We start from the raw sequence: 16,644 nt of genomic DNA on the forward strand, positions 1-16,644 counted from the left end.
AAACAGCACTAATTTTTACTCTCTGCCACTACCAGGAGATAGTGTGTTTTAGAAGTTCTCTCTGGAGTGTTGTGATGGCAGATTGTGGAAAGGGTCCCTGAAGTTAGGCAGCAGAGCAAGCACAGCTCAGATCCACCAGGCCCTCTTTCAACTCCAAGCCATTCCTTACACAACTGTCCCCTGTGCACCAGCACACTGCACTGGACCCAAACTGCCCAGAGCACATGTTACCTACTAAAGGAAATTAATTATATTTCCCATCCCGGCCTTGTTTTCTGCCTTAAAAATCCCTAAGGTTGGGGCTGGTGGGTAGCACTTTCTCACTGAAGGAAGGGATTAGCCCTTTTGCATCCAGCTTCTGAAAATAAGCCTTGTGCCAACATTTCAGAAGCACAAAAGCAGGGCTTGATTTCAAAATATTACCTTCAGCAAAGAAGGTAAAATTACACTTAGGAGATTAAGGATATAGGTAGATTTTAGCACAGCCTAAAAACTGTGCTTCTGGACTACCCTAGAGAAGTAAACTTTGGTGCCAGCAATTTACATCACCTGATGAGGTCTTCACCCAAGGAGAGCAATTACTAGGTAAGATCTCTACCACAGTCACACATTCAAGGCTGTGTACTGAGGACACCAGGCTGAGTACCCAGGCTCTGCTGCAGACTGCTGCCTGGATAGCCCCTGCCAGTGAGGAGGCAGGAGGAAGGCCTGGGAACTCAGGGGTGATGAAGGAAGGACCTCACAGCTCAGCTCCAGCCAGCCCTCCAGAGATGCTGTGACCAACTTCTCCTACCCATCTCCATACACAGATGCTGCCAGAACAGCCAGTGGGACCCAGCAGAATTACTCTGTCTCTAAAGCACCTTGGGGCCCAAATTCCTACCAATAAAAGCAAACATAGCCCCCAAATTCTGGGCCCCTCAGTTCAGGAAGTTTGGACCCTGGAGCGGGTCCAAAGGAGGGCAACCAGGCTGGTGAAGGGATCCAGCACAAGTCCTATGAGGTGAGGCTTAGGGAGCTGGGGGTGTTCAGCCTGGAGAAGAGGAGGCTCAGGGGAGACCTCATCACTCTCTACAACTCCCTGAAAGGAGGGGGTAGCCAGGGGGGGGTTGGTCTCTTCTCCCAGGCAACTCTCAGCAAGACAAGAGGGCATGGACTTAAACTCTGCAAGGGAAGGTAGAATAGGATATTAGAAATAATTTCTTTACGGAGAGGGTGATCAGACATTGGAATGGACTGCCCAGGGAAGTGGTGAATTCTCCGTCCCTGGAGATATTTAAAAAGAGACTGGATGTGGCACTCAGTGCCATGGTCTGGTAACCGCAGCTGTAGTGGATCAAGGGTTGGACTTGATGATTTCCGAGGTCCCTTCCAACCCATCTGATTCTATGATTCTATGAAATTCTCAACTTTTGACTGCATTGAGGTGAAAAACTCCACACAGTCCTGCTTGATCCCACACAGCAAATGCAAGTTGCTTTCTTTGAAGAGTTTCCTCCAACACCAGGCAGTATGCACTGTAGGCTCTGCTCACTCATGCTACTTGAGGAGGGGACAGGCAGAATAATTACTTCAGTAATGTCATTTTCACTACTTGAAACTCAGGATTTATTCATACTTAATCCCTACATATAGCCAGGTTGGCTAACACAAACACACCAATTTGAATTTCAGATTTATACAAAAAGGCACTGTTTGGCAGTTAATTGAATAATATGTGAGCTCTGGCACAAATTATTCTCTTTTGCATGCAAAGGCAAAGATTCTGTTCCATCCTGCTGGGAGGACACACAGAAAAGGATGCTGCATTCTGAAGAGCATGTTTCCAGAGATACATGCTCAATTCAAGTAAATAAAATAAAATAAAATTTAAAAAAAAAGAAATTAAAAAGAAATATTGTCTGTAGAACCAGATAAAGGGGCATCTGGGGAGGCAAAACCAATGTAGTTATGTATCATTATTAGTTGTCAAGGCAACTATAGGATTATGATTCCAGACGAAAAAATCATTTATCCTCTATGATAGCAGTCTTCAGCCAGCTTTTTGAGATCAGCTTAACTGGAGGAAGAGCCACAATAAGATTCTCAGGAGAACTGCTCACTACATCAGACTTGTAAGACATGCACTGGTACCAAATAAGCACATTTTTGACATTTGTCTCTATTATCTATGGTCTATGGTTTCAAAGAATATGGCCTCCATGGCACTGGAGATGTGCTTTGCCTTCTACATTCAGAAAAAAAGTCTTGAAGGATCCCATTTGAAGGCTTAATTTAGCCTCGCATTGAACAATTAATTTTGCATCATGTCAAAGCAATTAAATAAGTAAACATCGGATTGGAAAGTAGGCTCAGACCTATACAAAAGAAGTGTTTTCAGTTGGATTAAAAAAAAAAGAAAATCCATAACAGCATGCTTTTGCAAATCGACACAAAGCATTGATAAGCATCAATTTATTAATTCAATAAGGTTTTAAGTTCTAAAACAAAGATTGACTTTGTTAGTACAGTAGTCTGGGACTTAAGAAGAAATTCAGAACAAGGTGGATGAAAAGCCTCTGATCTGGATGGACCTGAACACAAAACTACTGCATTTTGTGTTAATTTCTTCTATAGGCAGAGGAAATTTTCCTGTTTTATGCTGCAGACCTAAGAGCAAAAATGTTTTTCTCTCTCTTTCACCAATAAACACTCACACCAAAATGGAGACATCACTAGGAAAAATTCTGTCTTTACAAATAGTTCCAGTTAGGGTCATAGGATTTTTGCATGGACTGGTGTAAAACATAAGCTAGGAGAAAGACCACAAGATTTCAGATTGGAGAATGAACGTTTCACAAGCCTCCAGTTTAGAAGCCCCCACTATGATGACAAAGTTTTTCAGCCAGAGAAATTATTTTTTTTCCCTTATACTACTTTTTTCTTTTCCTCCCCCCCCAGTACATACATCTTTTTCTTTCCCTTCCAATGTGACATAAAATTCCTAAGAGAAAGTTATACAGGCACGTTACCATTTATATAAGATTCATTTTTCAGGAAATGTAGTAGCTGTTAATTATTCAAAACAAGCCCAAATGTGTGAGCATAACTGAGGCTGGAGTAGAATGACAGGAAACACAGAAAAACGTCAAATCTTGCCCAGAGCCATGAAGATCTCTCTCCCATCACAGGCCCACACTTTTACCATGCTTGGGAGGTAAAAAACTTTAAGAATTATTTTTCAACTAGGTTAAACTAAATGTTGTATTTTATCTCTCCAAGTCATATCAGTTGTCTAGAGCTACTCCTCCCAAGCAGCCTGAAGTCAGCAGTAATCTTGGTAGGAGAAGATAGTGGCCCACATAATGTTAAGACTAAATAAGGACTAAACCACAGCTGCCCATTACCTTGGGGAAATTAATCAGGCAACAGTTCATATCACCTTGTCCAGAAAGGTTGCCTTGATATAAGAGGAAAAATCCAAACCCAGACATTACTATCAGATAGCTAATGACTCCCTTGTTGGATATTTTTCTCAATTCAAGAGTTTATATCAGTCTCTTTTGGAGTATTTCTTTTTCTTCTTACAAAGAAGACTTTTTAGCACCAATTACTATAAAATATTGCAGAAATTGTTCTGGCATTACACTTTTTCCTGCAAGCTTTAGGTGGAAAGTGTTTCAAAGTGCATATGAACATGTTAATTTCCATTCAGGTTGTGAAAATGTGACAAAGACGTCATGTCTCGCATGATCTTGAACATGTTTTATTTGAAATTTGGATTTTAAAATTTAGATTATAAAACCAAATATATTAGTCTATACCCTGCATAGAAAAAAAAACAACAAAACAAACTGTAAGAAGGTCAACCTGCTCCAGAGGAAAGAGCAATATTTCCTGACTTTTTCACACAGATAATTGGTCTCAGCATCAGTGTTCATAGAATCATAGAATTGGCAGGGTTGGAAGGGACCTCAGAGATCATCAAGTCCAGCCCTTGATCCACTACTGCTGCAGTTACCAGACCATGGCACTGAGTGCCACATCCAGTCTCTTTTTAAATATCTCCAGGGATGGAGAATCCACTACTTCCCTGGGCAGCCCATTCCAACGCTTGATCACCCTCTCAGTACAGAAATTCTTTCTAATGTCCAACCTAAACCTCCCCCGGCACAACTTGAGACCGTGCCCTCTTGTCTTGCTGAGGGTTTCCTTGGAGAAGAGACCAACCCCCCCTGGCTACAACCTCCTTTCAGGGAGTTGTAGAGAGTGATGAGGTCTCCCCTGAGCCTCCTCTTCTCCAGGCTGAACACCCCCAGCTCCCTCAGCCTCTCCTCATAGGATCTGTGCTCGAGTCCCTTCACCAGCCTGGTTGCCCTCCTTTGGACCTGCTCTAGGACCTCAATATCCTTCCTGAACTGAGGGGCCCAGAACTGGACACAGTACTCGAGGTGTGGCCTCGCCAGGGCTGAGTACAGGGGCAGAATCACTTCCTTGGACCTGCTGGCCACGCTGTATCTGATACAGGCCAGGATGCCATTGGCCTTCTTGGCTACCTTGGCTACCTGTTCCTACACTCCTTTTCTCTGTTTCTACAGAATGGGTTTTTTACCTGCACATATGTGTTTTTTTCACACTGCTCCAAATTTCTTCTCAAATACCCATTTCCTAAGACTTCATTACAGTCAAATTATTGCTGTTCTCACAACAGTCTGTGCCCAAGAGTCTTATTTTGGGCATTGTATAAACACTGATGCAATTCTTTGGAGACCCTGCAGTACAGGAATCTGTGTATGGTACTTGTAGCCTGGGCTGGACATAAAAAGAAGCAGATAGAGTTTCATGTGGTTTTGGCTGCTAAAATTTCATAGACTCACAGAGGTGCAGGGTGGCTGAGGCTGGAAGGCAGCTCTGGAGATTGTCCATTCCCAGCCCCAGCTCAAGCAGGGACACCTGCAGGCAGTTCCCCAGGACCATGTCCAGATGGATTTTGAACATTTCACAGAATGAGCAACCTGTGCCAATATGCTACAAAAGAAAAAAGTGTTTTCCTATTTGTAAATGGCTTTTCTTGCATTTCAGTTTGTGCCATTGCCTCTGATCCTGTCACTGGGCACCACTGGGAAAGGCCTGGCTCATAACTCAATAAAGAACTAGGTCACCTCTTCAGAGCTTGGATTCTTTGCCATTGACAAATGGCCCTCGAAACACAAGTTAAGCATAGGCACACTAGTATTGGCCCTTCAGAGGTGCAGGGGATCCTCTCTGGAGCCTTGCTGTTCTGCTGCAAGGATGGAGCTGGCAAGGGAAGAGCAGCAGTGCCCACACACTGGGGCAGACCCCAGTCCATCGCTGTTCATGTGCAGCTCACACCTGGAAGGTTACACACCCCCATAGTAAAGGCTTCCAATATAGGCTGTGTTTTCCCTGTGTTTACTTCAGGCTGTGAGTTCTCCATGTTCCTGGCAGCTGGATCCTTGGTACAGAAGCTGATGGCATTTCCACAGAAAATGTTTTACTTGTTATAAGCAAATTAACTTCTAAAGCTGTACATTCAGCTCATAGAAGCTAGGATTATATGAAGCAGATCTTGGAAGAGAGATATAAAAGCATTCCAGAGAAAAAATAAATTGCCTTTTTTCTTGGCTTTGTCTTTCAGTATTTGCTGGCAATTTTTTTGAGAACAGAAAAAAATCTGGAAAGAGCTCACGCATTCCGCCCGCAGCTCCTGCTCAAGCAGGAAAAATTAACTGCATGCTACAGGAGACGTCAGAGCCAGGAGCACCTCTAGCCATCCACTGCTTGACATCATGGCTCTACAGGTACATAAAAGAGGATGAAAATCCAGTAAAAGGGTGAAATGGGAGGTTTTTGAGGCCTTGTAGAGGCAATTTCATTTTGAAATTCCCTTTCTCTGCATTGCCTTCAGTAGGGCGGCACAATCAGCAAAATCCTAACCTCAGAGCTCTGGTCCCATTAGTCACACAAAGCTTTGGTGATTTAGAGTCAGAAAATCATTTCAAGACATCTGAAAGGACTTTGTTATTGTGCCTACAGCTACACCTGTGAGCTACTTTGTCTCTAAGTTTCAATTAGAAATAATTTAAATAAGAGAAAATCATGTTTCCTAGTGGCACAGCCTGTTAATGAAATATGTTTCACATTTCCAATGGAAATGGGAATTTAGGAAACTAACAGGCAGAGCTTGTGACTGCATTATGAATACATTTTATATTTGAAAGACTTTATCTCCATCTCTCTTTCCAGATCTGCAGCTCATCTTTAGCTCTGTGAACCATACTCATGCTGCTCCTAATGTCTGAATTGCTACCCTGTTAACATGACAACTCAATTTCTAAGATGTCTTAAGAAACACATGAAAAAAAAAGAGATTCTCCATTGTTTTAAATGTCTGCAAGCACTGAGGAGAAAAAAAAATTTATAACATTTTACACTGAAAGTCAAAAGGAGAAACAGAAAAGACATGAGCAAGCAGACTTAATTAATTTAACCACATTTTTGCATCAAAGTATTATGTAAAACAAACAGTTCAACTGAATGATTTTATCAGAGGGCTGTGGAGATACTTTTCTGTGGATTAAAATCTTCCCTGGAGCAAAAAGTCACCAACTTTACTAGGTATGGGATGCAAGTGCTATGAGCACAGAGAAGCTGTACTAGCCCTTGCATTAATTTCTTGGACTCTAGAAAGGGGTCTTCTATACCTTGAGCATTTGGAGGTTTCAGTCCTTACAGACTTAGACCAAGGTTAACATATCCGATATTTTTCAAGATTCAATATTTTTTTATATGGCTTGAATATACCTGATACAGACTTAGGTAAGACTATGGGAAAAAAAGAAATCTTAATGTTTAGGCAAGGTTCTTATACCCATCATCAACTGATGAAGAAGAAGAGCCCTGCAGCTCCACGCAAGGTCTTGTAAAGTGGCAAACTTCAGACTGAGTTCTCTATACTCCTCACTCATATCACCACTCCTGTCTCTCAAAATGTCTTCATAAGGCTGTTGTTCAGTTTTACAACTCCAACTGAGGACAGTCCTGCTGAAAATAACTTCTGGAGATAATGCACCAGCATGAAAAAAGAAACTGCTTGGATGGAAACCGCACTGTTATTGCTAGGAAACTCCAAACCAATCCTACAGGTCTTTCAGCACCAGCAGTGGTACAGAAAGGATATGCCAATGGCAGGATGTGGTAAATGGGACAAAGTAGCCACATCAGGTCTTGCCACAAACTTAGGAAGTTCTGCTTTTACAAAGTTCAAACTCACCATTAAAATCTGACTCAAGCAAGCTTAAAGTCACACATGGTTAAGCAGACTTACAGAAAATACATCTCAGCCACAAATATTTTCTACTATTTCTGACTGTTTGGATGATCACTTCCCTAATGACATTTTTGACATACCATGTCACAACAAAAGTCCTAGGTGACATTTTTGCATATTTAAACAAGGTATTGGTCTTTGGTGAACACGCTTACACAGCTCTGGCCTATGTGCTGGGAATACCACTGTTAACTCTTAAGCAAAAACAAATCCAAAAGTTTGGAAAATTGGAAACTCTCAACAGCTGACTTGCTCTTGTCTGCAGGAAAGTCTGTTACAGAGTGGAAAAATATGGACTGTTTTGTTCAAATTGGTGCCTGATATACAGTAATAATCAGTGGAATAAACTCTCCTGAGTTATTCTACAATTATGCTTGCTACCTATCGGCTAGATTATCCCTTCTTTCAGGTAAACTCTTCAATCTCAGATCTCTAGTAACAAGAAAAATCTCCTTACTCATTAGCAGGTTATTCTGCAAAAGAGAGCAAGAGACCTTGTAATCTCCTTGTTCCCTGTCTGAGCCAAATGTAGCACAAATATCCCAAGAGAAAGCTCAGGGGAAAAGCCAGGCTTGTTGAAAGCAGGTGAACTGAAGTGTTTTCCAGACACCACCATTCCTCCTACTGCTTATCCCACGCTGTCTTGATGTGGGTCAGACTGCAAATGACACGATTTGGTTGCCACTGTTCTAACCTCTTCATTCCTTTGACTCCAAGGGAGAAAGTCTCTTCTTCTTTTCTCATCTGGCTTCAAATGGAAGTCTCATGAATGCTGCGGATTTAGTGTGTAGTTTTATAATTGTGGTTTTATTTGAATTGCCACAAAACTGTTGGGTGAGATTAAACACAGGCTTCTCCTTTTGAAGAGGTTTGTGCTTAATATGACTTTTACACCCTGTTTTCTCACTGACTTTTAATTTTTTTTCTCCTTTGAGTCTTGATGCAACTCCAGCTCCTACACTGCAGTTGTGAGAGCCTTTCCTTGGTACTGTGCTAAATGATATTTATGCATAAACTTTTGCTAATTGCTGATTCCACTGGCATTCATGAACCTATGTTGGAATGAATGAAGTTTTCATTCATGTTTATATATTAGTTTCCAACATTTGTATGTTTGTAATCATCAGGCTGAAACCAGCTTTCATTCTCCAAGATGTAAACTGAGGGTAACTGAGTCAGGAGATGTACTCTATTTTGTACATGAAAAGATTCTTTTTTTTTCTTCTAATATCATAGGGAGTTGAGTTTTTCACAGAAACCTCCCAATTTCATAACTCATTAGGGTTTGTTCAGGACTGGTAACTACAGTTATGGTTATATTTACAAGCAGTTTGCATTAATAGAAGTAAATCTTCAGAGCTCATTTTGTGCCGGGGACTCGACATAGGAATTTCTACAGGTTGTTTTGACTCTTAGTTCAGAGGTGCTCTGAGTCTGTGCTCGTGCATGAATGCCCTGCTACTGCTGCAGCTTCACCTTCCAGGATCTCTCCCTAAGGAATCCAGATCAGAACCTGCCTGATATGCCCTTCCTGATGTGAACCTGTGCTCAGCAAGCGGGCAACAGCTGAGTGTTGCCTGAAAAGCAGTCTCTTGATCTAAATAACCAACAAGTGCACCAACACAGACACACCCTATGTGTAAATTACAGAGACTGACACCATTAGAATATCTCTGTGGCAATCCCTAGCCATCAACAATTTTCCCAGCCATATAATTGCTACTATTAAGAACACAAGTTCCCAAATTAACAAATGGAAGCGAGATAAATGCCCACATCATTCTGGCTTCTCCCAGCTTTATGATTCAGAGCATAGCAATCTGTTGCCTTTGGTCTTTTGGAAATAGTACCCATGTGATAATTTTAATGACAATGTAGCACTGCTTCTGGTCTGCTCTGGATATCTGAGGGCTTTGATTGCTTTATCATAGAGGAGGTTCTGATAACCAGATGAACTGGGTCTATCAAGACCTTTACCTTATTCTCTTCCAGTTGGCTGCCCATGTCCTTCCTTGCTCTTTACACTTAGTAGTAGATAACTTAGCACAGAGACCCAAAACCAAAGAGGACACCTAAACAGTCTGGAATTAGCAGGGGAAAGAAGCAAGGAGGTTTCTGGAGTAGCACCATGGAAGCAGATGGGTGGCAGGAAGAGATGATGTGACACATGGCTTAGATTTTCTGTGTCCTTTAGCACTGCTGCCTTGCAGGGGGATGGCTGCAACTGCTTTTCTCCACAATATTCTGCCATCTTTTGGCACTGGCTCTGGTTTAAATGCCTCCAGGAAACCAGGATTCCTAGCTCTCTGGATTCAGAAATGTTCCCAGTCCTTTCTTCATGTCGTGCTGCTGCAAAAAAGCATTACCTGTGTGCACGGCCTTTTTTTCCTTTATACCCCTCTGAAACTGTTAACTCATTACTGCTCATGAGCTGCTTCATAGAAATCACTTATGTACATCCTTTGAATCTCATGTGTACCTGAAATAATTGTTGATTGTGTCAGGTAAAACTACTTACCCTTAGCAGACAAAGCCTCACAGACAGAGGACCAGTAGGAGAATGGCATTGCCATAAAAACACTGCAATTACATGCATTCAGCAAGCCTGGCCTTTCCCCAGGAGTGTCTCTGGGGATATTTTTTCTACTTATGGGCTCAGACAGGCAACAAGGAGAGGACAAGGTCACTTGCTCCCTTTTGCTGTCTAACGTGCTAACAAGCTAGGAGACTTTCCTTGTTCTTTAAGTTCTGAGATCTGGATAACAAATTGGTGGCACTCACTCGTACAGTTTGCCCATAGTAAAAGAAGGACAGTTATATATCCCACTCTTTGATCATTCTGGCTGCCCAGAAATATTGCTTTGAGTATTTCTTCTTCGATAGTCCAATATTCCAGATGGGAACAGTTTCTGTAGCACAGAAAAATGCTCAAAAAAGGGGAGGACAGGAGGGTGAGGGTGAAGGTCATGACAACTAATAAAGTTTTTATGCAGTGACTGAAGAGATATTAAACAGTAGCTTTTGAAAAGGTGGTACAGTCCCACAGCCTCATCTTGGTCACAGTATTTGCATACACATCCCATTACAAAGCTAAACTGGAAGTGCAGTACCACAGGACTGCTGCTCAGTCTGATGCAACCTGTTAACTTGTAAATACAAATATCCCTCAGTCAATGAGAAATGCTGAAAAGGCATTGTTTCCAGATTGTTTTTAGGCCAAATCTAAAGTTGAAGCTTCTTGAAACTGCCAGCTGTATCGTGACCAGGTTTATAACTGAAGGATAAAGCTTACTTCGTTCAGAAAAAAAAAATAAAAATGTAAGACTAGGTGCTAGAAAAGTCTGTGATCATACAGATATAAGAAAATAAGGCTGAACCTGGTTTATTCAGACACACATCACGTGATGCAATTAATTCCAAATAGTTTTGGTCTCTGTACAGAATCTTCCAGCAAAAGATTTAAATGATGTAATAATTACCTTTTTCCTTTCATGATCCTTTTGACTATACCTTAATTTATGAAGCTTTTAACTAGCATACATGTATCCTGAGGCTACGATGGATGCACATTTATTTAAGTCAAAAGATAAATCTTAATGAAAGGGTTTTTTTAGCACAATAATTAATGTATTTTGATCATCATAACAGTAATCATTAGAGTCACAAAACCAGAATCAGATCTCAGCAGAAGCCATGAAGATCCTAAATAGGGTGGAGTACCGGGACTGCCCTATTATTTTGCCAAGAAGTGATACATCAAAGTGGAAGCAGTGAATCATCATACACTACTAGGAACTACACCCAGTGAATCTGAGATGGAAATACTAGATGCATCAACCTCCATCATAAACTGCAAATTATAATCACACAGCAGACAGTGTGCAGGATGCCTTTTCTCAGAGTTATCAAGCTATGCTCTTCTTATGCCTCCCACCAACACAACTGCTCATCAGATTGAAGCAACAAAACTGGAAGTGTGGCAAAAATGTAGAAGTTTTGGCTTATGTGAAAAGTCCATCTGTTTTTAAGAACACAGTTTTATTTTGTGAAGCATTATATGCTCTCACCATGTGCTCACACAACTAGACAGTCCTCTTCTTGTAGAAACTTCTTTTTAAAAAAACCAGCATATTTTTAATGCAAATATACACACCACAAGAGGCAAGACCAGCAAGAAAAAAGAGCACACCCCTCTTATCTGCTGTCACCCTTCCCTCAGCAGAAATTACTAGTATTTTGATTTTCTGCCCAGCTATTAAATCAATATGCCCACATGCAAGCACAGGCAGACTGTAACTTGCAGCCAGTCCTTCTGCACTGGTACACAGTAAAGAAGGTAAAAAAAAAAACCTGAAAACATTTTAAAAAAACTCCATCCTACTTGTTTTACCTTTGTGTCAGATTTACTTTAAGTAAGAATTAGTTTCCTCAAACTAAATAGTTTGACAAAACACAAGGGAACCTTGTATAGAAGAAGATGCCAACAGAAAGAGAGGAATAAAGAGTTCCTTAAAGAAAAGGGTGTAGTGTGGTACCTTTTCCAGTCAAAGTTTCTTCTTGTATTTTTCTCACTGCTTCTTGGCCCTCGCTCTCATTGTTTCCAGCTGTTACAATACAGAAAATAGAAAATCAGTGATGCAATTAGAGACAGTGAATATAAACATATCCCTATGAAGGGCTAAGCACAGTGTAAGACCAGTATGGAGTTTCAGGTAAAAAAGGCTGATTCGTTACTGTCAGGTGGCAGGCATTTTTGAAGAGGGCTGTACAAATGCACTGCTGGTCACACAAGTTCTGCCTGTTCACCTCATTTATTCATACAAGATAGGACCATCTGCAGGCTGGACCAGCAGAACTGAGATGTGAGTCTCCAAGCCAAGTGAATTATAACACATCCAGATCCTATACAGGTTCACTATGGGTTAGAGCAGACATCTCCACACCCTTTTTCTAAAATGAAGTCTTCCATAATTGGAGGAAAAAGCCCCACCACCCTGCCCTAAGAGGTCAGGAAAGGTTTTACCAGTGATAGCATAAAATGTGATTAAGTATCAAATAAATGCCTTTTGTGCTGTTAAGCTTAGGTGGACAGTTAATAGTTGTCTGATATTTATTTGCCAATTTTTAGATAACTTAAATGAGTGCAATAAAAATAAGCACAAGCAAATCACTGCATTTGCTAATACAAGGTAAATTTTTGAAATTAATTTTAACATTCCATTAATCTATCAAAAATATTTTTGATAGCATGGCACATTAATGTTTACAATCTAAATTGGATATAAACAATGATATCTCTTACAATCTTCATGAAGTTGCTTTCCTTTACTCATTGTATAAACTTATACCTTGGTTTCTATAAAGGCGTTTTCGTGCCCCTCTCCAAGCATCCTTTCCTCTCATTCACTTGTAAGCTATGAAACAGAAATTTCATGGTTTTCACTTTTTTTTTGACATTTTTTTAGTAACAGTGAACCATCTTCATCAAAGACGAGGAAAGAATCACAGTGTCATGGAAAAAGCTGAAGTTCAAAGGGACCTCAGGAGGTCATCTGGTTCAACTTCTTGCTCGCATTAGTTGGTACGTGTTCATTTATACTTCAAGATGTCAGGACATGTTTTATTGTGTTATTAAACTGGTTTCATTTGAAGTTACAGTGAATGTGTTTAAAAAGGGGGAGTAAGCCCTTTGAGACAGATCATGTGTCATCCATTGGTTGCACCAGCTAAAGGCCAAGAGCACAGAACAGATTTCTGGGGCAACCTGACCATGTCAAGGAGGTAGGCTAAATACATTCATTTGAGGGTGATATTTTTGCTCTGCTCCTGCAGTGAAAAACAATGATTTGCACCATATCTTTGTTCTGGTGATATGCAAGAAGACTCAGTATTTACATAAATGTAGCCAAAATAAAGACATTTAGCGTTCCAGATACTGAAGAGAAAAAAAATCTCCCTAAAGTAATACTGGCCTATAACTGTTGTCTAGAAATTCTATTAACTATAGATTATATTGCTCAGACTGACCAGGAAAGAAAGAAAAAAAAAAAAAAAAAGAGAAAAAAAAGAAAAAAAAAGGAACAAAACTCAAAAGTCAAACAAACAAAAAGACCAAAGCAGACATCACTTGCAGTATTTTCTTCTTGCTGTTGTTTTTTTCCCCTTTAAAACCATCCAGCCTTGCACACAACAGAAACATTCAGCTTGATCCTAATTTCCAGATATAGCTGCAGCGTAAACAAACAAACCCTCCAGTGAAACTGCCATTTCTGGGGAAATCTGTGCACAGGGTTATGGGCAACAGATCAATTTGCCTCACTGTTTCACCTCGAGTGATGTACTAGAGTAAGATTTCAAACTCAGCGTGTTATTACGCCAGATAGAGTTAGGCTAGAAACAAAAATACTCCAGTGCCAATTCTGTGAAGGGCTTATTTGATTCCTCTTTCATTCAGCACTCCTCACGCAGAGAACAGCCTTATTAAAGCCTCCAGTGTCTTGATTTAACTCCCAGTATGCTCACTTAATTTGGTCCTTTAAAAGAGACGGCGTTTACAACAAATTTTAATTTGCTTTATTTTGCTGCTGTAGAAATGATTATTCATTAAAGCTCAGTGCCTTCCAAATGAGTTCATTTTATTCATATTTGCATATTTTTCACTCTAGACCACTGGGAAAAAAAATAATTATTTTGCTAAACAGTCACTTCAAATATCTGTTTCCAGCCTGGTTTAAGAGAAAGTTTGAAAATCAGATTCTGGAGGCTGGAGTATCACAAAACTAAAATAACCTCATTGAAAGCAGCTACTGTAATAGAAGCCTTTTGAAATACTTCTTTTAAAGAAAAACCTGAAAGAAAGACACTGAACAAATCAACAAAATCCTTACAAAAAGTTCAAAGACGTATATCAGGAAGATGCAAGGGCAGGAGAGTAATCTTTGCTCCTGAGTTAGCTTATGGGGATCAGCATCCCCTTGCTGAGCAGGGGTAGGAAAGAAAAGGGGCACTGCACTGCACTCTTGCACTGCTTCTCTTCTAGTCCATCCTTCTGGGATTCTCCAAGCAAAGTGAGTGGTAGGCATGAGAAAGAAAAAAACCTCCTTTTAAAGTGCTGCATTAATAATTCAAAAGTCAACAAGCAAACACAATCAGCTCTAGGCTGGGAAAAGTAAAAAATAATTTGTGTCTTGATGAAGGGCACGACCTCCAAGTGTACTGAACAGGAGTACAGCACTCTGAATTAAGGAGAGGGACAGTTTACTATACAAGGGTCAAATTCTTACCACCATCAGTTGTTTGAGATCCTTAGTAGCATTTTTGTAGTGATTCATTTAAAATCTTTGTGATAGTCAGGAGAATCCTCTGGCTGGACTTTTTACAAATGATTCACCATAATTTTCACACATTTGACATGCCAGAATTCATGCATGCCAGTATTTATCAATTTTAAGCACAGTAGTATCTGTAGTGTAAGATCTGCCTGCTCAGGATTCAAGTGGTTTGGAGGGGAAGATAAGAAAAGGAAGTGAGGGAAGTTGAACACAATCTTTGAGAGAAAGGGATTCAATGTCTTGAGAGCTTAGATTATCAAAGTACCCAAACCAGTAATAATTTTGCATTTCATGCTAAGTGTCTATTGGGAACTCAAAATAGATACAGTTTTCTCAAGAACTGTTTATGCAAGCTGCTCAGTGCCCTATCTCATGCTCTTCTTCTACTTGGTTGTCACATAACAGTGAAAAATTCAGGTGAGACTGATTCAATAACAACGCTGAAACCTATTCTGAAACAACCAATTCTGAAAACAAACCTAACATAAAATAAATTCAAGTCTGAATAGATTCACCTGTATAAAACAGGTTATCATTTTCATGGCATGAAAAAAAAATATAATTCTTAGTAAAATACCATATCTCATGTTGAAAAAAAATTAAAAATAGATTTAAATACAACTTTTATTTAAAAAAAAAAAATGGACTGTACTCTTACATTCACCTAGGCAATCTTCAATTACAGGCTTGGAGAGAATTGTCTGGAGACCTTCCCAGAAGAGAGGGACCTGGTGGTATTGATCGACAGCCAGCTGAACATTAGCCAGAAGTGTGCCCAGGTGGCCAAGAAGGCCAAGTCCATCCTGACCTGCATCAGAAACAGTGTCCCCAGCAGGACCAGGGAGGTGATCCTGCCCTGATACTCTGCCTTAGTGAGGCTGCACCTTGAGTATTGTGTACATTTTTTGGCACTGCAGTATAATAAGGACATCAAGGTGCTGGAAGAGGGTTCAGAGAAGGGCAGCCAAGCTGATGAGGGGTCTGGAGAACAGGACTTAAGAGGAGAGGCTGAGGGAACTGGGGCTGCTCAGCTTGAAGAAGAGGAGGCTGAGGGGAGACCTCATTGTTCTCTACAACTACCTGAAAGGAAATGGTAGTGAAAGAGATGCTGGCCTCTTCTCTGTGGTGACCAGTGATAGGACATGAGGAAATGGGATAAAGCTCCACCAGGGTAGGTTCAGGTTAGATATTAGGAAAAACTTCACAGAAAGAGTGGTGAGGTATTAGAACAGGCTGCCCAGGGAAGTGGTGGGAATACCATCCCTGGAGGTGTTCAAAAGATGGGTAGATGAAGAGATACGGTGGATGGCTTAGTGGTTATGGATTGTAGGGTGGAGAGTTGGACTCGATGATCTTAGAGGTCTTTTACAACCTTGATGATTCTGTGATTCTATGATCTACAAAAACACCACAAATCAAAGCACATTGATCTAAATCCACCACAAAATAACAGAGAAAAATTCTTAGCATCAGCAATAGGCTTTGGATCTTACCCTAAAGGTTAGGATCTGTCATCTTAATCATTTCAGTAGATCCTAAATATGAAAGTTATTTTAAGGATTTCAATGGGACTGTCACAGAGGATTGCTCAGCCTGAATAAGGAGGGCAAGAACACAGCCTATAGAAACCCAGCACATCTAGGAAACATCTACACTATCACTACTTAAGGGGTCCTGATACATATAGATGTTTTCTTTATACAATATTTTTAATTTTCTTGAATGTGAAAGAAATTCTTCTTTCTCTTCAGAAGAATAATCACTACTCATGCTCAAAATTTATGTACTAAATTGATCCTGATAAAAAAACAGGATCTTTTCCAATTGGTGTTTTGCAAAAATAGGAATTTACAATCTTGACATTTTGGCATTTCAAGGGAACATACTGCAGGGCATTAAAAAGAAATCTAAAATAGCCTATGCACAATGACAGACTGTAGAGTTCAAGGCAGCCTGGACAGAATAAGCTCACAAATCCAAAAA

The 16,644-nt window shown here is 40.3% G+C and overlaps 1 protein-coding gene across 1 annotated transcript in view; it reads right to left on the reverse strand.

The window, feature by feature from the left end:
* DHRSX (dehydrogenase/reductase X-linked) overlaps window positions 1-16,644 on the reverse strand; it is a 169,929-nt gene that overhangs the window by 104,618 nt on the left and 48,667 nt on the right. The window contains exon 3 of the mRNA XM_071747255.1: window positions 11,866-11,934. Within this exon, the coding sequence (XP_071603356.1) occupies window positions 11,866-11,934 (69 nt within the window). The remainder of the gene's footprint in view (window positions 1-11,865; window positions 11,935-16,644) is intronic.

Source organism: Heliangelus exortis, chromosome 1 (assembly GCF_036169615.1).
Source record: "Heliangelus exortis chromosome 1, bHelExo1.hap1, whole genome shotgun sequence".
Taxonomy (NCBI): domain Eukaryota; kingdom Metazoa; phylum Chordata; class Aves; order Apodiformes; family Trochilidae; genus Heliangelus; species Heliangelus exortis.